At 43.5% G+C, this 24,136-nt stretch overlaps 1 protein-coding gene across 5 annotated transcripts in view; it reads right to left on the bottom strand.

Annotated features, from left to right (window-relative positions):
* CACNA1E (calcium voltage-gated channel subunit alpha1 E) overlaps window positions 1-24,136 on the bottom strand; it is a 660,165-nt gene that overhangs the window by 150,943 nt on the left and 485,086 nt on the right. For all 5 annotated transcript variants that reach the window (XM_086694634.1, XM_086694632.1, XM_086694633.1 and 2 more), the window contains one exon: window positions 4,286-4,389. In XM_086694634.1, coding sequence (XP_086550760.1) covers window positions 4,286-4,389 — 104 coding nt within the window. The remainder of the gene's footprint in view (window positions 1-4,285; window positions 4,390-24,136) is intronic.

Below are 24,136 nucleotides of genomic sequence, written 5' to 3'. Positions count from 1 at the left end.
ATGAAAAAACAAACAAAAAACCAGATTCTTAAATATAGACTACTCGTGGTTGTCAGAGAGGGGAAGTAAGTGGGGTGGGGGGTGCAAAACAGATAAAAAGATTAAGAGTTACACATTTTCAGTTATAAAACAAGTAAGTCATGAAGCCAAATAGTACAGCAAAGGGAATATAATCAATTATATTGTAATAATGTTGTATGGTGACTACACTTATCATAGTAAGTGCCAAGTAATGTATAGAATTGTTGAATCAATAGACTGTACATCTGAAACTATTTTAAAATTTTATGTTAAAGGGGGCATCTGGGTGGCTCAGTCAGTTAAGTGTCCGACTTCGGCTCAGGTCATTATCTCATAGCTTGTGGGTTCGAGCTCTGTGTCGGGCTCTGTGCTGACAGCCCAGAGCCTGGAGCCCACTTAGGATTCTGTGTCTCCCTCTCTCTCTGCCCCTCCCCTGCTCACACTCTGTCTCTCTCTCCTCCAAAATTAAATAAACTTAAAAAAAAACAAAACAAAGAATGCTCTACTTTCAAGAGAAACTTGTACTGAATGTATACTTTTTATTGAATTCATTCTTACAATCTATGTATTTTGTGTGTATGTATTTTTACACGCATTATACTATACTATTTCTTGTTTTCACTAAATTTTATGCTTTTAAGATACTCTATGTTGTCGTGTGTACATAGTATTTGTTGCTCCTAACTGCTGCATAGTATGTCATGGGATGCATCCCACAGTTGACCCATGTACTTTACCAACTGTGGATGCCCAGGTTCTCTCCAACTTCCCATCACCAAAAACTAATGCTGGAAAGAATATCCTTGCGCATGTTTCAACAGACTTTTACTCTGGCAATGTGTGTTTACTGATTCTGGAAACATTTTTAGTATTTTTACTTGTAAGTTTCTCCCTGCCCTCTTCCCTGTTCTCTTTATGGACTCTTATAAATTGAATGTTGGACTAACCCTCTGATTTTTTAAAAATTTTTGTTCTACTTTCTAGGTGATTTCATTAATCTTGTATTCCAACCATTTACTCCTCATTATTTTCATTACATATTTATATTTTTTTACATTAATTCATGTTGCATTAATGAAATTTTACATTATTTATTTTACATTAATTTCCAAGGGCTCTTCTTAACTGCTAAATGTTCTCCTTTTTTTATTTTTTATTTTGTGATTAAAATTATTTCTCTTCGACCTCTGCTAATATCAATTACACTTTTTAAGAGTTATCTTTTGTACCCTCCATCATTCATATTCCCTCAAGTCCTTTTTTTTTTTTTTAAGAGAGAGGGAGTGCATGCCAGGGAGAGGGGTAGAGGGAGTGGGGGGGGGGAGAGAGAGAGAATCTTAAGCAGGCTCCATGCTCAGCACAGAGCCCAACACTGTACTCAATTTCATGACCTTGGGATCATGACTGAAGCTGAAATCAAGAGTCAGATGCTCAACTGACTAACCAGGCGCCCCCTCAAGTTCCTTTTTTCTGTATATTATTTTGTTTTTGTCTTTTGTTTTGGATATCTTTTTCCAATGCTGATGATCCCTACTCTGCCTTAATATTTAAGAGCACTGTCAAAAAAGCTTATTAGAAACTCTTGTGTGGATGGCTGTAGCTTGTAGAATGATAAGTGTAATGGGTTGAATGACCCTGCAAAAAAATGTATGTCCACATCCTAATTCCTGTATCCTATGAGTGTTACCTTATTTGGGAAAAAAGTCCTTGCAGTTGTAATTAAGTTAAGGGTCTTAAGACCCTAAATCCAATGACAAATGTCCTCATAAGAAAGAGGCCCAGGGACATTTTAGACAAAAGACAAGGAGGCAATGTGACCACAGAGGCAGAGACCAGGGTGATGTAGCCACTAGCCAAGGAATACTTGGGAGTCACCAGTGACTGGAAAAGGAAGGAAATAAATTCACCCCTAGAGCCCTTAGAGGAAGTAAGACCCTGCCATATTTTGGACCTCTAGCATCCAGAACTGTGAGAGAATTAATTTTATTCACAGTGTGAAGCCACTTAGTTGTGTTCATTTGTTGTGGCAGCCACAGGAAACTAATATGAGCCTCACTGAGGGCAATGGGTGGGAACCGTTTCTCTGGCCATCCTCAGGTATCAGTACATAATATTCTTCTCTTAAGATGGATGGTTTCCCCACAGAGGAACCCTACTAACCCTTACCATACCAGATTGATCCACTTCTGAGAGTTAAGAGTAGGCAGATGTGGGCTGGAAGCATGACATTCAGTTTGTGGACTTTCATTCCAACATATCAACCCTACCCTCAGAAGCACCTGATGTTACCATTGCAAATTTTTGATTCAGCCTCTACAGAGATAGTAAGTCTTCTGACTTTGGCTGGGGTGGGGGTTGGACAGGGCAGTCACCTGTGAGACTTGTTTGGGGCTAGATATCTAGGGTGTTAGATAGATGGGGATAGAGATCTAGGGTGTTGGATAGATGTCCTCTAAGTGTTCCTTATGAGGACTTTTGACCAATCCTCTTGTTTTTAGTGCCATCCATATTTCATCTCTCAGACATATGTGGTGTCTTGAATTCTGGAGGCTTTCCAGGACTGTGGAAGGTTCGGAAGGAAAATCATTTTGCCTTTTTATTGGCATTCCTCACCAAAGGCATTTAAACCTCAGCTTTCCCACCACTAGATCAGTTACCATTTACTCTCTGTCTTCAAAAATTTTGTTGACCTCTCTCATCTGTTGTCATTTCCTCTCCTGTTCTGTCACTGTGCCCTTCTTAAATTATTTTTTCCTGTGTTAGTAGAATTACAAGACATGGTGAATTTCATTCAACCTTCTATGTTTAACAGAAGCACCACCTTGTAATTTCCATTTGAAGAACTTATGCTACTCAGAGAAGAAATTAAATTCATTTTTGCTTAGAAAAATGTAAGACCTTCTAAAATCAACCCCTGTTGTAGCTCTATTTTACACTTTACATTTCCCAAATGCTCTAGGTAAATTAGGCTCATTATAATCCTTTCCTATTGCAAGATGAGTCCCATTTCTTCAATTTTTCTTATGGTGTGGTGCTCTCATTCATGGAATGTTCACTCACATATATCCTATTTTATCCTATTACATATTGTGTGTCCCAAGCAAAATCTCAGTCCTTCATGAAGCAATTCCTAATAATCTCAGACTATATAATAGATTTGTTCCTTGCCCCAAATTATCTGTATCTCATATTAGTCAGTAAAAGAACTCCATTCCCTGTCTAAATGTTTGTGCCCTGTCCCCAAAACACAGTTATATATATATATATGTATATACATATATATATACACACATATATATACAATATACAATAAATTTTTATATATAATATACAATATACAATAAATTTTTATATATAATAAAAAATTATATATATACATATATATGTATATACATATATATACACATATATATGTGTGTATATATATATGTATATACATATATATGTATATATATAATTTTTTATTATATATAAAAATTTATTGTAAAATTGGTTTCCATACAACACCCAGTGCTCATCCCAACAGGTGCCCTCCTCATTGCCCACACTCACTTTCCCCTCTCCCCCACCCCCCATCAACCCTCAATTTGTTCTCAGTATTTAAGAGTCTCTTATGGTTTGCCTCCTTCCGTCTCTAACATTTTTGTCCCCTTCCCCTCCCCACTGGTCTTCTGTTAAGTTTCTCAGGATCCACATATGACTGAAACATATGGTATCTTTCTCTGCCTGACTTATTTCACTTAGCATAACACTCTCCAGTTCTATCCACGTTGGATAGGAACCATGCCTTAGACTTTATGTGCTCTTTGCTATGCTTACCATGGCTTTAGACACTGAGTACTTGCTGACTGATGTACACTAATCCAAGCTACAAATATGGAATTTGATGTTCAATAAATGATAGAGTAGGAATCTTTGAGGGTAAAACCTCTATCTTATTCAACCTCACATCCCTCACAACTAGCTTGGTGTTGGACAAAGAAGATCTATGACTGCTGAATGACTGAATGGAAGGATGTATATGAATCAATGAACTCTCACTGGATACTATATTCAACGTTGTACCTGGCTTAAATATTTTTTTAACTCATAAGAAAAATAAAGACGATTAAACAATGTGCACTACTGCATTTCCAGCATCTCGAATAGCACCTCACACAGGGGCTGCCCTAAAGGGAGGTTAAATGAATGAACTGGCCAGTAGTCCAGAGCATTAGTTTATAGTTGGAAAGAAGTTAAGAGGAGAGAGGAACATCTGGCTTACCCGGAAAGCACTCCCAGAACGAGGTTGAGAACAAAGAAGGATCCAATGATGATGAGGGGGATGAAGTACAGCCAATTCCAGGTGGCTCCTAAGGCATCATTGGTCTGAAAGAAAGAATAACGCTTCCTTAATATTTTACCAAAACCATGTGCCAGAAGAAGGCTTCCATTCCTGAAGTTTCACATATAGGGTGATATAACAAGCACAGAGCAATACAGTTAAACACTGCCTGCTTTATTCCCAGTTTGGTGTTATTGTGGGTTAACTCATATTCTCCCATGTACACAGTACAGGACACTGCATTAGCCTCACACAACACCCTGAGTAGGAGCGGTCCAACACCCTTACTTAACAGCTAAGATAACTGAACCCAGAGAGGTCAAGTACTTTTCCAAGATCATACAAACAATTGCTGGTTTTTATAGTGTTTAACGAAGTGGGTTCTAAGCTTTTGCAGTCTAAATTGGGCAAATTCTCAAAAATCAGAGGCAAGCTGTGTCCATCTACTCCATGGATGCTGGCAAAAGCCTGGACAGGACTGCTTGGGACACATTATTGTCATCCACATCCTGCTCAGTCCTTGACCCTGCACTCTTTCTTTCTTCTATCACAGTCCAATAGTACAGAGCAGGCTCAGGCTTGGGCCCAACAAGGCTCTGGACAGAATAAGGAATAAATCTAGATTTAAAGATCAATCCTTTCCTCTCTCTCTAATCCGAACACACAGTGAAGTGAAAAATGCTTGGAAATCCATATTCTGGATTCTTATACTACAAGTGAGATTCATGGCCCCTGAATACTTAGAGGCTGAGGGAGGATTACACCACATGGCTTAGCCAAAAGAAGCAACCCTTGGCAGGATGTCTTATTAGGACCTAGGAACCGTTTGGGAGCGTTTTGAAAAGTCTTCTCTAACACTTCAGCCTCTCAACTAAACTTCACCTTGACCCTTCCTCCCCATAATATCAATCCCAAATCTTTCTAAACAGTCTCCTTGAATTGCATTTTATATATGCAGGCTTTGGAAATCCCCCTCCAACCCCACACCAGCCCCTCACATGCAAACTGTAATACCCATTTGAAACAATTAAAAGATATTTTATTCTTAATTCACTGGAGAAACAATGCCATGAAAGTCAAATGCCATGGCTAAAATTCACAGGCTAAATTACTAAAATTAAGATCTGAACTCAGAATTTCTATGACAAAATGCTTCTTATCCCTGTGATTTACCTTTTCCTCTTCTCACTGCTAAGCTTTACAAACATATGTTTGATTCATTGCCCTCATGCTTCTGGTGGTCTCTGAGGACATTCTTTCTTTTCTTTCAAATTATCTAATTTTCTTTCTGCCTCCTATTGAAATATGTCAGTCCACAGAATATAGCTTCCCACTGATCATGGAAGCTATCACTGCACAGTAGAATTTTCCATTAAAAATAGCTTTTAAGACAACCTCTTTCACCAAACTTGTATCTTTTGTCTTGCCCCCACACTGTTCAGAGACGGATGATTGCAAATGAAGCAGAATATAAGTGAAAAACAAACACCCTCTGAATTGTATGGGACAAAAGTGGGGATCTGCCAGTTTCAGTCTGTAAGTTCTAACTCTTTGGTTCAAACAGGTCTGATCAGTTAAATGCAAGCAGGGAACATGTGGGCCAGACCTCAAAGAAAACTGCTCCTGATTATCAGAAAGAAAATGCAGAAGAACTAGTTATCAAGGGCCACAAGGGATTTTAAAGAACATAAGAAGCTGTTTTTTTTTTTTTTTTCCGGGACCATTGAGACATGGTCCTTCCTGTGAGCTGAAGGATAGGATCACAGGATCCATGTATAAATAGCTCTACCTTTATTCATGATTACAAATGCAACATTTTTGTAAAGACTGGTTAGCTCAGAGGGCTCACCAGTGGTGCACCAGAAGTTGTATTGACTATACGGTTTAGCCAGAGTGCTCCCCCCCCCGCCCCCCCGCCCAGCATTCTTTGGCAACAAGGACTAAGTCTGCTCCCAGCACCCAGATCAGGGCTCAGCTGCCAATAAACATTAGTTGGTACCAGCAATGGAAAGGATGAAATTGTGACTGTTAAGGTGTCTTTGGTCCCAGGAGTGACTGAGCTACTGTTTGAGGATGGCTAGAGCAATTTCAGTTGGGTGATGATTTGCCAGAGACACTGTAGAGTGAATAACATTTCCCAAAAAGCGTTCTTACTGCTAGTGATCTGCAAGATGTTAATGTGTTCTGTGGAAAATGAGCTTCTGTGACCAAAGAGACTTAGGAAACACAACAGATTATACTTTCCCCTTAGCCTGTGGGAAGACTCATGAAAGGCACATTACTAACTTCAATATCATTTCATACACTTCCTTATTATGAAACCCCTCTTTTTGAAGAAAATCTATTAACAAATGAGGAAATACAGCCTGTGAAATGCAGGGATAAGAAGACTCTTCTCATGAGCCCAAAGTCTAGAACACACTTCCCAGTTCTCCCAGAAAAAAACAATGACAAGGACAGTGTCTCTTTATCCACGTGTTGTGAGAATATTTTGGTTTGGGTTTAACCCACCTTAAGGCAAGAATCTTAACTGTCTGTTCATTTCTATACCTGGCACCTAATGAAGTGTTTGGCACATGGAGTGTGTGTGGTTCAACTACTCAATAAACAACCACAATTTGAATAAGAGAATTCTCGTGTTTAAAATGAATCAAAAAAAAAAAAAAAACCCACAAAACTTTCATTCTGATGGTCTCCTTTCAAGCTTTGTCTGAATTGTTTTTTTAAGAAAAACTGTCCTCCACTATGGCATTGGGACCTGTCTGATGAGAAGAGGAGGAAGGGGAAGAGAAAGAGAAAGACTAGGAGGACACCAAGGCCAGGGGCACTATCCCCTGAGGGAATTATTACAGATGACTGACAGCTTAAAAGGTTCTTCTGGAGAAAGCAGCTTGACAGCGCCCTGAGATTATTCACAAACCTTTTAATAGACTTTCCGCACCCTCTCTACACCTTTCTCCTCTCCCTTGGGTTTCCTCCCATTTCTTCCCCTCCCATCTTTCCCCACCAGGAGGCCTCACCCTCATCTCACATGCCCTTCAGCGGATCAATGACAAATCCAGCAGGACAAGGGGACATAGCTCAGCAGGAAGTGGGCAAAGGACTTCCCATTTTCCTCCCCCACAATGACATGGTTCTTTCTGATGCTAATTAGAACTCCAATCTCCTTCTGATTCATTATTAAAACCTTAAAATTATCCAGTGGAGGAGAGACAACTACTAAAGTGTCTTTTGAGATTGAAAAAGAAGAAAGTAATCGACAACTCTCAAGTGAGCAAAAGCCCCGAAACCATGTGAGGCGGGAGTCAGGAACACCAAGGAGAAAGTTGCCAGTGTAATAATCTCAGAGCTATGAGTGTGTTTTCTCTCAGGTGTCCCTGTGCCTGTGTCACAGTAGGAGGGGGAAGAGAGGAAGGCTGCCTAGGTGAGAAGCTCTCTCTCTCTCATCCTCTCTCCAAACTCCTCTGCTTCTGTGACTCTGACAAGCTGCTTGCATGCGGGATCATCACACTCTACTTACCCTGGTGACTCTTCCTTCAGGAACAGAGGACGACGGCCACGCTAAATGTTCTGAGCAAGATGCTGGGGAAGGAGACCCACAGCCTTCTGAACATGTTCCACTAGATTCTGGCCCAAGAGTCTCACAGTAGAACCTTCCCTGCCCAGACCGCTGCTGTGGAGCAGCTAAGTAAGTATAAACCAGGCTCCTCCCTGCAAAGAAGGCTGCACAAGGAGTGCCAGCCTCTTCATTCCCCACCATTCATGGAACACCTACTCTGTCAGCCATTACAGAACAGTGTTTTTCTTTGGGGCAATGTCCTCTTACTTAAGGCACTCATTCTCCTCCCACCCAACCCAGCCAAGCCCCTAGACTGGCAGGCCGACTGCTGTCTTTCTCACCTGCTGATTCCCCAAGTGACACACACATGTACACGTGCGCATGATGGGGGTAATGACAGACAGAGAAAGCAGTCGGGGGTGGCAGCCCGCCTGCACAGGGTGTGCTCAGCGGGTACCAGTCCTGACACTGTGAAATGTGCTCCTTTGGGAACCTGCCTGATTGGGGGTGGTGAGTGCACCCACTCCCTGTGTAAACAGGCACACATGGCAATTATCACATTAATCTCTGGAGGACTGGGGGTAATGGTAGAAGGTGGGGTGGGAGGAGCAGGATTGAGGAGAAAGAGGAGGATGGAGACAGCAAGATGAAGGGAGGAGGTCCAATGGTTCTCCCAGGCTGAAGCTGTATATGCAGAGCCAAGCCCCCACCCTTGAACTCAGGTCTCTATCAGGGTTCCACAGGGCTCTGGAGAATATACTGTTTTCCTTCTATGTACATGCCTTTCATAGAGGAGGGCCTCTTCTATGTACATGCCTCTCATAGAGCAAGTCTCACCAAGAGACTGAGTGAGCTGGGACTGGGGAAATGGGGGATATGGATTCCAGGGTCATTTCAGGAAAAGAGAGGGTCTCTGGGACACACCGGCTTCCTAGGCTGGAGACAGCATCTGTTGGCGAGCCCGGGCTGGCCTACAGAAGGGTTTCTCAGCCAGGGCATTGTTGGCATTTTGGACTGGATAATTCTTTGTTGGAGGGTAATTCTGGTTAATTCTGTCTCATGTGGTGCATTTGCAGGATCCCTGGCTTCTGCCCACTAGATGCCAGTAGCACTCCCCCACTGTGACAACCAAAGGTGTCTCTGGAATTGCCAAATGTCCTGAGGAATAAAAACAGTTTCCAGGGGAGAATGACAGGCTGAGAGGCTTTGTCCCAAGGAGAGATCTTTAGAATCACCAACTAATCTCAGGTCAAGACATGGTTGGGATGTCCACTGTAGGCTTCCAAAAAGGCCAGCCCATCCATCTCAGCAAAAGCATCTGTCCAAGGCCTCTGCTGACACCCCAGGGAGAGAAAGTTCAGGAAAGGCAAGCATGGGAATGAAAGGGACAGAAGCCAAAGGCTGGCTCCACCAAGTACCACCTTCCTCGAAGGGCAGCATACCGGGAATCCCCCAGTGGATGGCCTTCCCTGGCCTCTGCTTAATTCCAGCACCAAGTGTGACAGCTCCTTTTCCACCCTCAAGGGACCTGGGGTTCATGTTTTGGAGCCAGAATGCCATATTTTGTTCAACAAATTTGTGGACCATGTACTTTGTGACAGATAGTCTCCTAGGTGTTGGGGATAAATGATGAGCAAAACAACATCAGGTGCTGGCTGTTGTGAAACACAGCACAACAAGGGACCTGCATTAAATAGATGAGGAACACATATACACATACAACCTTCAGCTGTTTGCTATTAAGGGACCACCCTGGGCAGGGATGCAAAGGGGCATTTGATCTGGTCTAGGTGGTCAGGCAAGGATTCCCTGGAACTTTCAATGAAGCTTTGAGAGAAAAGAATCACATGATAGTCTAACACACAACCCCTGGCTGAGACAGCAGAGGTCAGAAAGGCAGATAAAGGGTTTATTATGGAAGGGAAACAAAGAGGAGAAAAAGGTGATTAAGAAGTGCCAAGAAGGAGGGGGCACGTAAGAGAAAAAGGAGGATAGGGATGCCCTCTCAGAATGAACTCCTACCACCCTGTAACAGCAGCCTCCTTGCTCCTTTATGGATGTTATACTGAAACATCTATGCACCATAAGGGCACCCCTTGATGGATTTTTTCAAAGTGTACGTAATTGTCTGACCAGCATCCAGATAAGCCCAGTGCTTCCCTCATGCCCCATCCTAGACACCATCTCCCTTTCCTCAAATATAACATTAGCCTGACTTCTATTATCATCAATTATGTCAGTCTAATTGGAAAGACATATCTAAGCACTTTCCTGCATATGCTGAGCCATCCATTGAGCCATCTTTGCTTAGGACTTTAGCTTGCTCAGGAATTTACATTCAGAATAGCCCTCTCCCACCCTGCCTCCTACCCTGATCCCTGCCTGGCTCTCACCAACCTGGATGCCATAAGTTCTGTGCTGCTCCCATTAGGTACCCTTCACCTGCAGGTGCACCCATCCTCCAGCAGCCATATGTGTTGGCTCACACCTGGACCCTTCTCAGAAGTTTGGCCTTGGATGACAAAACTGCCTCACCTGGGAGTCTATACCTGCCCTTGGAGTGGGGGGACCTATATCCAATGACTAACTGACATAAGGGTATCAATGGCACAGCCCCTCTTCCTCTGGGTGGGAATTCAACTCTGGGTTGCAATTCACACTCCTGACCTGCCTGTGGGATATGGCTGAGGTTAAAACTTCTGAAATCACGTCTGTATAATATTTTCGCCTGACCTATCCTGGTTCCCTCATATCTTTACTGCTTTCCTGGAAAGCAGTCACTCAAGAAATCATTGCCCCAGGAATCTGTCCCAGTACCTGTTTACAGGGAATCTGACTTAATACATTATACCCTTTCTCATCAGGTTGTTGTTGTTGTTGTTGTTGTAACATTTATTCATTTTTGAAAAGACAGGGCAGGAGCGAGGAGGGGCAGAGAGAAGAAGACACAGGATCTGAAGCAGGCTCCAGGCTCTGAGCTGTCTGCACAGAGCCCAACACAGGCTCGAACCCACTGACTGCAAGATCATGACCTAAGCCAAAGTCAGATGCTTAACCAACAGAGCCACCCAGGCGCCTCTCTCATCAGTGTTTTGACCAACTTTACAAAGAGGCAACACCCCACCCCTGAGTCAAGAGTTGGATGGTGTTTCTAAGGGAAGAGCCATTTAAAATTTTTTTTTTTCAACGTTTATTTATTTTTAGGACAGAGAGAGACAGAGCATGAACGGGCGAGGGGCAGAGAGAGAGGGAGACACAGAATCAGAAACAGGCTCCAGGCTCTGAGCCATCAGCCCAGAGCCCGACGCGGGGCTCGAACTCACGGACCGCGAGATCGTGACCTGGCTGAAGTCGGACGCTTAACCGACTGCGCCACCCAGGCGCCCCAGGGAAGAGCCATTTATACTCCTCTGACCACGCTCACATTCCAGGAAAAGGACACAAAATGCCAACTCTACAACCACTGGGCAATTAAAGGCATATGGATTATCCAACCTGGTTCCCTGCATACCAAGAATTCCAGCAATGGTCTTGGAAGATTATGAGAACATGCTATCCAACCCATCATTTGGTGGAAGAGGAAACTGAGGCCCAAATGAGCAAAGTGACCTGGAGTCACAATGTAGAACCACAGTTGGTCAACTGCTTTAGAACTCTTCACTCTCCATATCTCATGTAGTCCCAGGTCTCTCTTTTTAAATTTTTTTTAACAATGTTTATTTATTTTTGAGACAGAGGGAGACAGAGTACCAGTGGGGGAGGGGCAGAGAGAGAGGGAGACACAGAATCTGAAGCAGGCTCCAGGCTCTGAGCTGTCAGCACAGAGCCCAATGCGGGGCTCGAACCCATGAACTGTGAGATCATGACCTGAGCTGAAGTCAGACGCTTAACCGACTGAGCCACCCAGGCGCCCCTACTCCCAGGTCTCTTAAATGCAATCCTAGCCATACTGTTACCACTTTCCGGGGGAGAACAAAAATAAATAGGAAAGCCAAAAACTAGGATCTGGCAGCCAGAAAGTAAGAGCTGTCTTTCCAGTCCTCAGGCAAGAAATAAGCGTAGAGGAGCAGGTGGAAAGAGTGAGGACAGAGAGCTCCAAGTAAAACACAACCACCTGCTGCTACCCGGCAAGGAGGCTGAACCTGTCAGTCCTGAAGGCAAAGCATTTTATTATGTCTCAGATTCCTGAGCATATTTAATCAACACTGTAAGCTTCCCCATACAAACAAGCTCCAAAGGCAGCATCTGGCTTAGCTAGGGGCCGGTTACAAGTAATCAAGACTCAGCACACATTCTGGTTGTTCCAGGTCCCTGAACTTGATGGCCAGGAGCCACTTTCTCTTGCTTGCCTGGATTGTCAGTGACTGTCACCAAGGATGCAGCAGTGCCTTAGTCCAATGCAAAAGCACCTCGGGGAGTAACTTCCTATTGGATATTTCACCACGTATTCCTCTCCTACTCTTGCCAGTGGGAAAACAGCAGAACCAGTTTGGCAACAAAAGCCAGGAAAAAAAACAGCACTTCTACCCTCATCCACAGGCAGCAGTATGATGTGAATGAGACCAGGGTCAGGAGCTGCATACCAGGGAGCTCTGCTCAGCATCATGGGCAAGCAGTGCCCCATCCTGGGCATGGGTGGTGATCACCATTGGCACTGGGGAGACAAGCATTGATGCGTCAGTGAAAACCCATCCATACAGCTGGGAAGAGGACTCAAGTAATTGCCATCAAACTTAGAGAGTGTAAGTGGTGCCACAACAGACCAGGAAGGCAGCCATGACTGTGTGTGTCCGTATAAGCAAGGGCCTTAAAAACCCACATGGCCCAGGGCCCTGAAATCCTTAAAATCTCTTTGGATAAATCCTAATAATTCCAATATCATGGTTATGTGATGTTTATCCTGTCATCTCCCTTTTGGAGCTCTAGGCCAGAAGCCCAACACGGAGGAAGATCTTCTTGTATCTATGAGACTGGGCTTGGGTTACAGGAGGGGCTCAATATTTTCTTCTCTCTAGCTTTGTGTATGTTTGCAAATTTCTATAATAAAATGTTTTCAATTTTTCCAAAATTAAATTGAACAATTTACTTAAGTAGTTCAGGGTCATGTACAAATTTTAACAGTAAGTTCTGTTTTAGTCAAAATAGTGAAAAATGTTAACAGTGATGATAACGAGGGTGGGAGTAGAAACGAGCGATTAAAATAAAAGTTTTTATACCTTTCTATACTTTGAAACTTACCTGCAGTAACTTTTTTTTAATAATGAAAGAAAACAAAGACTATTGGGGGAAAAAAAGAGGGAGGGCGGGAGAGAGAGAGTGTGAGGAAAGGAGGGGGTGGGGTGAGAAAGAGAGAGCTGGGGGGAGAGGTCCTCCCTGCAACTGCAGCCCCAGATACTAGGCAGGCAGGCAGGCATTTTTGGAGTCACTGGAAACCAGGCCAGGGACAGTTGATCCTATGCGAAGCCATCCAGACTGGGATGCTGCTTTGCTCTGGGAAAAGGTGAGTGTGTTGTTCTGAAAGCACCATATGCTGCCTGGCCAAAGTACATGACTGAAAGAGGAAATTAATGAGGATGCATCCTATGATGATTAGCTAAAACACATCACCCTTTGACCCGTTCTACAGGGCTTGCTGATGAGAGACTTGATGTACTGTTTCCAGAAAGTCGGGAAGCAAAAAGTGCTCAGAGATTGAAGGAAGAGTCTCAGAAGACTATTCCTTTGAGGCTCAGGGACAAAGGGTACATGAGGCTTGATCGAATCTGTACACTGGCGGAGCTTTGTGGAGGGTCCTTTGTATTCCAGAAAACTGTGCTGATGACACCAGGGCAACAGGTCTTTCACCAGTTCGTAGCTGGTTCTCTTCTCTATCTTATGGTCCTCAGGGATCAATCCTTCTAATTATAACCATTTGTTGCATTTCCATTGGTCCCCTGTCCCCTCCAGCTAACTAATGACTGCTTTCCATTCAGTATAAAAACTCAAATCTTCATCATCTTGCAGATTACAGAGATAGCACACACCCCTCATTTCACAGGTGAAGAACTGAGGATCGAAAGCTGAGTGAATGCTGAAAGATACTCCACTACTTGGCTATAGAAGAACTGGGCGGGGGGGGGGGGGGGGGATGGTTCAGTCAGTTAAGGATCCAACTCTGGATTTCGACTCAGGTCATGATCTCATGGTTTTGTGAAATCGAGCCCTTAGGATTCTCTCTCCTCCATCAGCCACTCCCCCATTCATGTTCTCTCTCTCTCTCTCTCTCTCCCTCTCTTTCAAAACAAATACACTTAAAAAAAAAGTATAATTGAGATGCAGGACTTCTGTCCTGCAGCCCACTCTGCACAGCACTTCTATACCACTTAGTTCAGTACTCAAACTATGTATCCATGGCGCCATTCCCTCTGGCTATTTTTTATGTAATTAACCTAGCCTCATGATCTCATTTGGAAGCTACACCAAGACATTTGAAGACAAATGTTGAAGACATTTGATGCTGTCTCCCACTTTTTCTGAACATTAAGAACACAGCTCAGACCTGTGAATACTCTCATCTGATTTAATGAAGAAAGGAGTGAGAGCAAAAGTGTCATGGAAGGCTTCCTGGGGCTGTACCTGGACTCAAAGCAGGAGGAGGATTTAGATTGGTCAATCAATGGAAGAACAAAATCTAAGGAGAAAGAAAGGGGTGGGAATAATAAGACCACAAATAGTTGCTGTTGGCAGTAGTTAGGACAGCAAGACAAGAAGCAGCCGGTCATGGACGACCCTGAATGGTGGTCTAAGTGTTTATTTAGATCTGCTCACTCCCTATCCCCTCCCTCTGCCAAACCATGAGCTTTCTCATACTGGAAAACACTGCTTGGCCTTTATAAGGCTTGCCTTAAGCACACCACTCTACTTCACTCTGGAATTGCCCCAGCACTTAGGCACACCCCACATAGCATATACATTTAACACTTTTGAGTGTGTACTCTGCACAAGAGGAATAAGAATGTAAAACAGTCCTCAGGGGCCTTGGTATCTGCAGGAAGGCTAGGCTAAGTCATGAGTAGAAACACCTACAGTGGAAAAGAGAACATTAAGTGCTGCACTTGAGTTTTTTATGTGTGCTTATTTACAGACCATCTTTATCTATCTATCTATCCATATAGATATATAAAGATATATATACGTAAAGATATATATATTCTGTCTCTTTCATATATTGGTCCTACGTTCCCATTAGGGTTAAATGTTTCTCAAGAACAGAACTGCAACTTTTATTTCTCTGTTCACTCTGCTAATGCCTAGAATATTATTCTTCAAATAAGAGATTCTCAATAATGTTGCTGTCTCATAGGAGATTATAACACCCCTAGCATTCTTCTGCGTCACAGGCCTGGAAGAGTTTCATTCTCTGGAAATAAATACATCACCTGTAAAATGGCATCTCTGTTGACGTATAGCAAGTACACTTAGCTAACAAATATTTAGCACAGCACAGAAGAGCATTCAAGAAAAAAAAGCTTCAAATAATTTTTCTTGGCTTTCATTTTCCCCTCCACGTTGGCTTCTGAGCAGGTGAATTAATGTATCATTGAACATCCCTATCTTAATTAATGACTGTGTGTCAAACACTACACAAGGCTGGTAAGCCCAGTTGGTTCCCTGAAGAAGCTACAGGCAAGTTTGGTGGCCAGAGGAAACACTCTTACTCCCTAGTGAGAACACTGTGAAAGCAAGAAACCATGGCTTTTAAGAAACCGTGGATTCTCCAACTTCAGAATCCAAGACATATCTCTGGAAAACATGCTCAGTAAATTTGCATTTGTATGAATGATTATAATGAAATACCCAGTCCAATGTGCCTATTTAGCACCTGAGGTGCTGTCCTGAGAGTGCATGGGTGAGGTTCTCCACTCTGGTCCTGCTGGGTTTGAGTTTCTCAAAGCACACTGGGTTACAGGTGTACTCAAGGTATTGCTCTACTCACCTGTCAGAGTCCCCAGGTTGGTCACCTCCACTTGTAAGCAGCCTCATCCATTTACCTCAGTGTTATACAAATATTATTTTCTATGTGTGCCATGATGTGAAAAAAAAAATGGGAATAACTGTGCAAGATTACCATCTGTTAGGGACACTGAGGAGGGAGTTCCTCAGTTGAGTAGGTGCCTACATCAGACAACAGATGTGAGATCCCTTCCCACTCAGACCATATTCCTCACTTTGCTTCTCCTTTCCCTCATGGACTTTCATTCCTAGGTTCCAAGTCTACCACTCTCCCAAACCCTTCTCTTTTCTCATCTCTTGATTTTGTACTGTCTTCTTCACTCCGCTGCTAGAAATTCTTCTTGTTCTTCCTCACTCCCATAAGACACACAAAGTTCATTGCAATTGAGCATTCCCATTGGTTTGGGGGTATAACAAGGTTGAAACAATACAGATAACAGAACAATGATGTTCATTGTCCAATCTAGGAGTCACTGGAAAGAATCAGTTTTTGCCTTTACCATTCTCTGCAGAACTATCTTTGTTGCTCAGTAAGGTGGAATGCACCACGATTAATGATGATAGGTGACTAACACAAGAATCTATATAAGCTATTGAATGACAGCTCCAACATGGGCCCAGTCAAACCTATTTCTAGAAGTATGAAGAGGACCTGATTAAAACATCTTTACCTAAATATTTTCCTGTGACTTATAGCCTAAGACTCCAGTGTAGCTTAGGAGGAAAAATAATCATGGCTTCCACTTGTTACGTATCTACTCTATGCTAGACACTGAACCAGGTGCATAATATACATTAAATCTAATCTTCACAACTATGTACAAGAGAGGTAAAATTTTAAGTTTACATGTTAAAAACAAACAACAGCAACAAAATCCAAGCTCAGAAAGGCTATACAGTCAGTATATTATAGAACCAATATCCAAACTCTTATTTGGCCTCTTCTCAAGATATTATATTGTGTTGCTTCTTGTATTAGGGGTGGGAGACAAAAATAACAATGTTGTTTTAATTTGGAACATTCTTGAGAACAGAGTTATGAATGCAAGTATTTACAACAGCAATGCTAGCAGGGTAAATACTTTCTGACCAACTGCATATGGTAATCCCATCCAATGGCATATTGCTTCAAGTCATTTGGTGTGCACATCTTAACTCATGGGATTATTTTGAGCCATGGACATTTCATAAGGTAGGAAGACTGTCACAGCTAGTTCCTTGGCTAGTAGGCCAAATGCCACTCTGTTGCCAGGGTAACCCTGTAAAGTGGGACAAGTGATTCCCAGTCACAGTCGGCTTCAGTCTTCAGAGCAGGGGAAAGGTGTTCTTTGTAACCAACATATCTCACTCTGTCTCTCCTGTGCTTAACACCCTCGAATGGTCACCCTTGCCAAATCCCCTCCCAGGACTGACCCCAGCCTAAACTCTCCAGTTGACTTCACAGCTGCTGCCTCTCCCTAGACCAAGTCACATGACCACACCCTGCTTCTTGCAATGCCCTCATATTTCATGTTCTTTCATACCTCTGTGCTTTTGCTCATGTTGTCCCCACCGCCTGGAAAACCTCCACTTTTCCCACCTGGAAAGCCTCTACACATACCCTGCATAAATGTTACCTATGCTGGGAAACCTTCCCAGAGTCATTCACCCTCATTACTCCCTGCACTTGGTGCTGTCATACCACTTAACTTTGTACTGTAATTACTGCTTGAATGTCATCTTCCTCTCCAAGACTTGATACCCCTTAAGAACAAGTAATAGGTGTTATTTGTCCATGCATCTGCCCCAGAACCCAAATTAGCTCTCAGTAGGTGCTCAGCAAGTGCTTGTTGAATGAATGAATGAATGAATGAATGAATAAATAAGTTAATAAGCCGAATGCATGGCTCTGATTAAATCCAAGGGAAGCAGAAAGGAGAAAAGAAAGAAAAGGTGATGAGAAAGAAAATTTCTCAAAGAGCTAATTAGATGCCTAGAAGTCTATTTCATTACTAAGAGGGAAGAGTTAGTAGATGATGTGAGGGGGTTGATCAGGGATTATCACTTAATAAGCCCTTCCCAGGTGTATCTTCCAGGAAGGACTTTAGCTTCTAATCCTCTCTGGAAGGAGAAAGGCTGTATCACCCTTATTTCTGAGGAGGTCAGGAAAGGATTAAAACAAAACTGCTATGATTCTGCCTTCCCATCCAGCTACAGTTTCAGCTGGAAAGTTAGGTCTGAGGGAGGCAGAAAATTCAGATTTGACACACAGCATCAATGTGGACTGCAGTCCGTAGAGGGCCCCAAAGATTAAGGGAACACTCCCTGATCTTGGAATAAAAACACAACGGAGAATCACATCCCTTGGAGCTGGGGAGGGTATCTAGGAGGGGAGAGGACTATGCTTCAGGGGAAGCAATAGAAAACATAGCCTCTCTGGAGGGCATTGCTAGGAAATACCCAGTTAATGCTGACAGCACCAACCATATGGCATTTGGGCATGAAGGTGAAGGGGGATGGGGGAGAAACCATCTCTCAAGGAAGGTGAACCTGGCTGTCTCAATGGCAAAGCTAAGTTTGAAATTCTACATCCCAGCCTGAGGATTCTTCCCTCTTAAGATTTGTTGGGTAGGGATGTTGTCTCTGCTAAAAATGCTTTTAAGAATCAATCCTGACAATTAACCCTGAGAAAGAGAAAAAGAAAAAAGAAAAAAAGCACAGTGAAAATCCTGGCCATCCTTCCAGGCCTTTTGTTTGTTTGTTTGTTTATTTTTGAGAAAGACAGAGAGGCATCACAAGCGGGGAAGGGGGAGGGGGGGGGGAACACAGAATCTGAAGTGGGCTCCAGGCTCTGAGCTGTCAGCACAGAGCCCTACACAGGGCTCGAACTCATGAATGGGGAGATAATGACCTAAGCCTAAATGGGAGGCTTAACCTACTGAGCCACCCAGGTGCCCCTTTTCAAGGCCTTTCTTATGCCTCATCTGGATAAAGTGAGTCCCTGGTTGCCCCAGCTAAGGCTGCTTCCCGGTAGGGGTAGAGCCCCAGGCACTTTTCAGGCTTGCTCTGAGTTCCTCCAATCCCCACATTCAGACCTAGCCCCAAACCATTCTCTTGGCTAAATCCTGGTGATTTATTTAGTCTGGAGGGTATACATTTCTTTAAGCAAACTGTTTGATATTCAGCATGAGGTTACAAAATATTGATAGTAAGAGGCAACTTTTTATTAGAGCAATTACTATGTTCATCTTGCCCCTTTTTGCACCTATAATCTTCTCAAGATCTTTTGAAGCAGATCCTAGTTCCATAGCATTTTTCTCTGATGAGGAAACTGAGGCACAGAGTGGTTGAGTAACCTGTCTCAAACCGCACAGAGAGTAAGTGACCAGGTTACAGCTAGAAGTCTGACCCCAGCAGTTTTAATCAATATATTCTGTACGTGGTTCAGTAATTGAAACATAGTAAATGCTCCACACACACTAGATGTTAATGTTATTTAAGTAGGTTAAGCTCTGATTCCCCTAACCCTGGAAAAGGAGGGAAAGAAAAAAAGAATGAATCACTTTATATGAATGAATTTATGTTCATCTGATTTAAATATTTTACATTCCTTGTACAAGATCAGTTCCTACTTATAAACCTTTTTCATTATTTGCAGGTTATTATAATATTTATCACACCATATAATAATTATTTACTTGTCTGTCCGCTGTACAAATCTGTGAACTCTTGGAGGACAAGGTTTTTTGTTTCTTTGTATAGAGAGTAGCTGCCACAGTACTCTGAAAAGGTGCTCAATAAACATGTTGTATGAATGGATGAATGAGCTAATCAAACCATGTAGAATCAAAGCACAAAGGAATATTCCAGCCATAACTAGTTCAACATGGGCAAACCTAGTCCAGAATAGTGATTCTTAAAGGATGGTCCTTGGCCCTACAACATCAGCATCTTTTGGGACCTTATTGGAAATGCACATTCTTGGGTCCCAACGAAGCCCTTCAGATCAGAACTCTAGGGATAAAACTCAACACTCAGAAACTGTGTTCTAACAAGCTCTTTAGGGGATGCCTGCTAAAGTTTGAGAAACACTGGTCTAGGAAAATAAACAAAACAAGTCTGCCATGCATAGCCTCAGTTGCTCCGCAGATGTATCGTGGAGCAAAAGGAAGAGAAATCTGAGGAAGGAGAAAGCCTGAGGTTGAGTGAAGGGGAGGGAAGATAACCGAGGGATGTGGTGAGAGGTGGAGAGGGAAGAGAAAGGGAGTGGGTGAGGAGAGACTGATTCACCTTGAAATCTCCTGGGAATGAAATGGGTTCATGATCTCAGCTGGGCGCTGCCATAGCAACAGGTACAGCTCCTCTCACCACCCCTGCTCTGCCCCCCAAGATAGGCAGGCACTAGACACACCTACGCTGAGGCCTGAGCTCTGCAGAAGGATCTAAGCTTGAGTAGGAAGGACATAGTGAGGGAAAAACTCAAGGGAAAAGCTCCCCACATGGGGTCTGGCCCCCAGCTGGGCCACCTGCAAAGACCATTTCTTTGTAAGGGCAGAATAGTTATAGGTCCTGACAGGGAGTGAAGACCCAGCAATGTAGAGGCACTTGGGTTTGCTCTAGGCTCATACCCTAACACAGCCTGGCTTGGGCGGATGGCTCAGGTACCCTGTGGGACACACTGTGAGAAAAGAGGAGTAACTCAAGAGGAAAGGAATGGAGCCCACCTTCCTGCAGGGCCGGAAGCAGAAGAGGTCAATGAGGCAGGGCTCAGAGACTGGGGAAGGATTAGTCTAGAAGCCAGGGGAGGAGACCCAGTGGGGAAGGGGCACAGGAGCAGAACTCACATGAAGATTCAAGGCCAGAGATTCTGGTGGGAGAGCAGAGGGATAACGAGAAACAGAAGACTCACAAGATCATCCCAGCCCTTTGCTGGGAATGGCTGGAGCTTCGAGGGCACCCACAAGGCAAACACATATCAAATCAGCTTCCACAATAAAGGCTAGATGAGGCCTTAGATGAGGCTAGATGGGGGTGCAAGAGGAGGACACAGAGATAAGCCAAATGCACAATGCTCCATACATTTGATGGAAATAACTTAGTAAAAGCAAATTTCAGCCAATCAGACATTAAAAGTAAAATATAATTGCTGTTGCTATGTTTGTTTCCAAGAACTCTGTTATGATTAGACTAACAGGCTAGTGTTAGAATTCTGAGCAAACTGCATGGAAGACTTAGTCTTGCTATCCCTTGGTGTGAGAGAAGAAAGCAAATTTGGAAAAGATAAATTAATAAACCACCATCATGTTCAAAGTATCTGCCCTCAGAAAATCCTTGCGGAGCTTTGATCCCTCTTTGGGGGGCAAGGAGGATGGGAAAGGATGTGCTGAGAGATTTCTCGTATTTGATTTCTTTTAATCCTCATAATGACCCAATAAAGTGGTCATTATTACTCCCATTTTATGGATGATGAAACTGAACTCAGAGAAGTAGTAGAACAAAGAGCCAGGATTCAAACCCATGTCTGCCTGACTTCAAAGACCATGCTCATTTGTCCACAACAGAGGACATGATTCTGTCTACAGTAATGGAGAGGGGAGACAACTGGTGGTCCATATATTACCCAAGGGCTGTGATGTTTATTCCAGCCCAAACTGATGTCTTTCACTGGACAGGCTACCTCTGTGAGACACTATAGGACAATGAGAAAACAATGGCTTCATCTCTTATTAGTTACGTGACACTGGGCAAATCATTTAAACTCTCCATGCCTCAATTTCTCAATCTGTATAATGGGATGATAATCTCTATCATGGAACAGTGCTGTGAAGACCAAATGAGGAGTACAGTCTGATAGTTAACAGCCCATCATGTATTAGCTGTGCATTCTTAGGTAAGTTACTTGGCTTTTCTGCCCAACAATTGCCTCACCTTTAAAAAAATATGAACTAAAAATAATGTAGCTAAAACACCCAACTCAAGGTATGGCAGGCAGAAAGCATTCTGCAGGTGGACACTATGTGTTCTAGCCAATTCTTTTCCTCAGAGAGGACACACTCCCATCTTCCTGCTGCTGGGAACATCTGCTTCTGACAGCTCACAGCTGCACCCCTCAGTGGAATTGCCTTTGTACCTCACATCTAGCTAGCTCTGTTGGTGTGGGTCAGTCCTCCCTCTGTCCAACTTTGGCCTCCAGGCTTCCTCAGGTACATTTCCCAAGGTACACCCAATACACATTATGCACGCAATTCTCCAGTGCAGAACTGACTTCCATGGACCTCAATCTAAGGGAATATCTGTATCTTAGGGAGTATTCAATAAAGAATAATCGATAACAGTAATCATAATAGTCTTCAAACTCAAAAGACTATGATATTGCATATGCAACCCCTAGAAGCTTTATAAAATTATTGGCTGGGCTGCATATTCTTTGAGGAGAAGGACTGTGTCTTGAATGTCTTTATCTTTCCTCCAAGCACCTTCAAGACAACAGATCCTCTAGAAGCATATTTGATTTGTACAGGCTATATTTCTATTCAGCTCAGAATCAAATCACCCGGCATGGGTTCAGAAGGTACAAATTTCATTTCCACAGTATCCACATACATGGCCCACAGTCGGGACACACAGCCTCAGCAGTAAGGAACTTTATAAATGAAGTTCCTCTGACAGATTAGCTTTGTAAAAATGGGCCACACAAATCAAGCAGGGGAGTAGGTTATACAGGCTATTATTATCATTGGTTCTTTAAGAGTTAAATATTAAACAAAACTCACTTATGTAAAGACAGGTGTTGCTGACCTGATCCTCCAGCATCCCGGTGAGAATGGCATAAGCTCCTTGGAGGATAGCTGATCCCAGAATTCTCCCTCTGCCCCACCTCCTACCAAGGTGACACAGAAAGCTGCTGACAGTGCTTGGAATAGAAGTGAGCTCTCTTATTTTGAAACCTGCATTCTTGGGTTACACTATGCCTTTATAACTAGCTCCTCTGGAATGTCGGTATAAAAGGGAAAATGCATACCCATCGTTCCTTCTGAGCCAGGGATCAACAAATCCCTGTTGATCTCCCTCAGTGGCATCCCTGCATTGGCTACAAGGTGGAGAGAGAGTGAGAAAAGATGTTCCATAGAGAATGTGTAGCTGTCAATACTGCATCAGCTCATTCAGTCCAAGGTGACTCTGGTTCAGTCTAAAGTCCTTGGGGCCACACTAGGGTGAACTCTACCTCAGGACTCCAAGACCAACTTGCTGTTACTTATACCCGTCTCTTGCTTCGTGTACTCTGAGATTCCCCAAAATACTGAGTTTTTGTGGGGCCTTGAGATCCACTGAGCAGTATTCCTATTGCTACGTGAAATCTGAGCTCTGTGTGTATGTGTATGTAGTGTCTGTATATATATATATGCGCGCGCGCACACACACACACACACACACACACACACACACACACACACACACACCACACCTCATCTCTCTGGACTTGTGGTCAGTCAAGGGCCCCGGGAAAGGCTGTGTGGGTCAGATGTCTCTCCTGGGGGCCCAGCCACCATGAATCAGGACAAGTGGGCACATGGAAGGTTCCTCAACTCTCTCCTTTCAGCTTCAGCGAGTGGGAATAAAGTGGGCATTTTAATAGGTGAGCTTTCAGCATTCTCCCTGGAAGTCGAGGACTCAGCTTCTCCCTCTCCTCACCTTCTCCAGGGTTTACTTCCCTCTGAGGGGCTAACAGGAGTTCCTGGGCTGAAAGGCCCATCCTCACTATCTCCACTAAGCCTACTGGGACAAGCCCCCGCCTCTGGGATACAGCCCCAGGCCTGCCCCAGGATCCTCAAACACCTGTTTGAGGCATCTGTCATCTGACTAAGCACCAACTATGCCCAAAGCACAGTGCTGGGGGGGAGCAAATGCCTAGAGAAAATTCCTGACCTCAGACTGCCCAAGATCCAGCCAAGGAGACTGGAAAGTGCAATAATTGATGGCATTACAATGGATATACCCCCAAAAAAAGGCATTCAGAGAGGGGAGGATAGGGTCTAAGGGTGTGAATGGTCCTATGAAACTATCCCGAAAGAAAAGTCACCCTGGGACCTGAAATATTCAAGCTCTTTGTAGAGAAGTCCATTCACAGCCTGAGGCTTCCCAGACTCATTAGCACACAGCCGGACTGCAGGACCACCATAATCGCCTAATTAACCAAGGACCCTGCACCTGGCTGGCACCCCACCACCACCACCACCTGTGGGCACCAAGCTTGTGAAAAT

The sequence above is a fragment of the Puma concolor genome, chromosome E4 (assembly GCF_028749965.1).
Source record: "Puma concolor isolate L17-30 chromosome E4, mPumCon1.1.hap2, whole genome shotgun sequence".
Lineage (NCBI taxonomy): Eukaryota > Metazoa > Chordata > Mammalia > Carnivora > Felidae > Puma > Puma concolor.
Note: the sequence above shows the minus strand (reverse complement) of the source record. Positions and strands in the feature narration are given on the sequence as shown.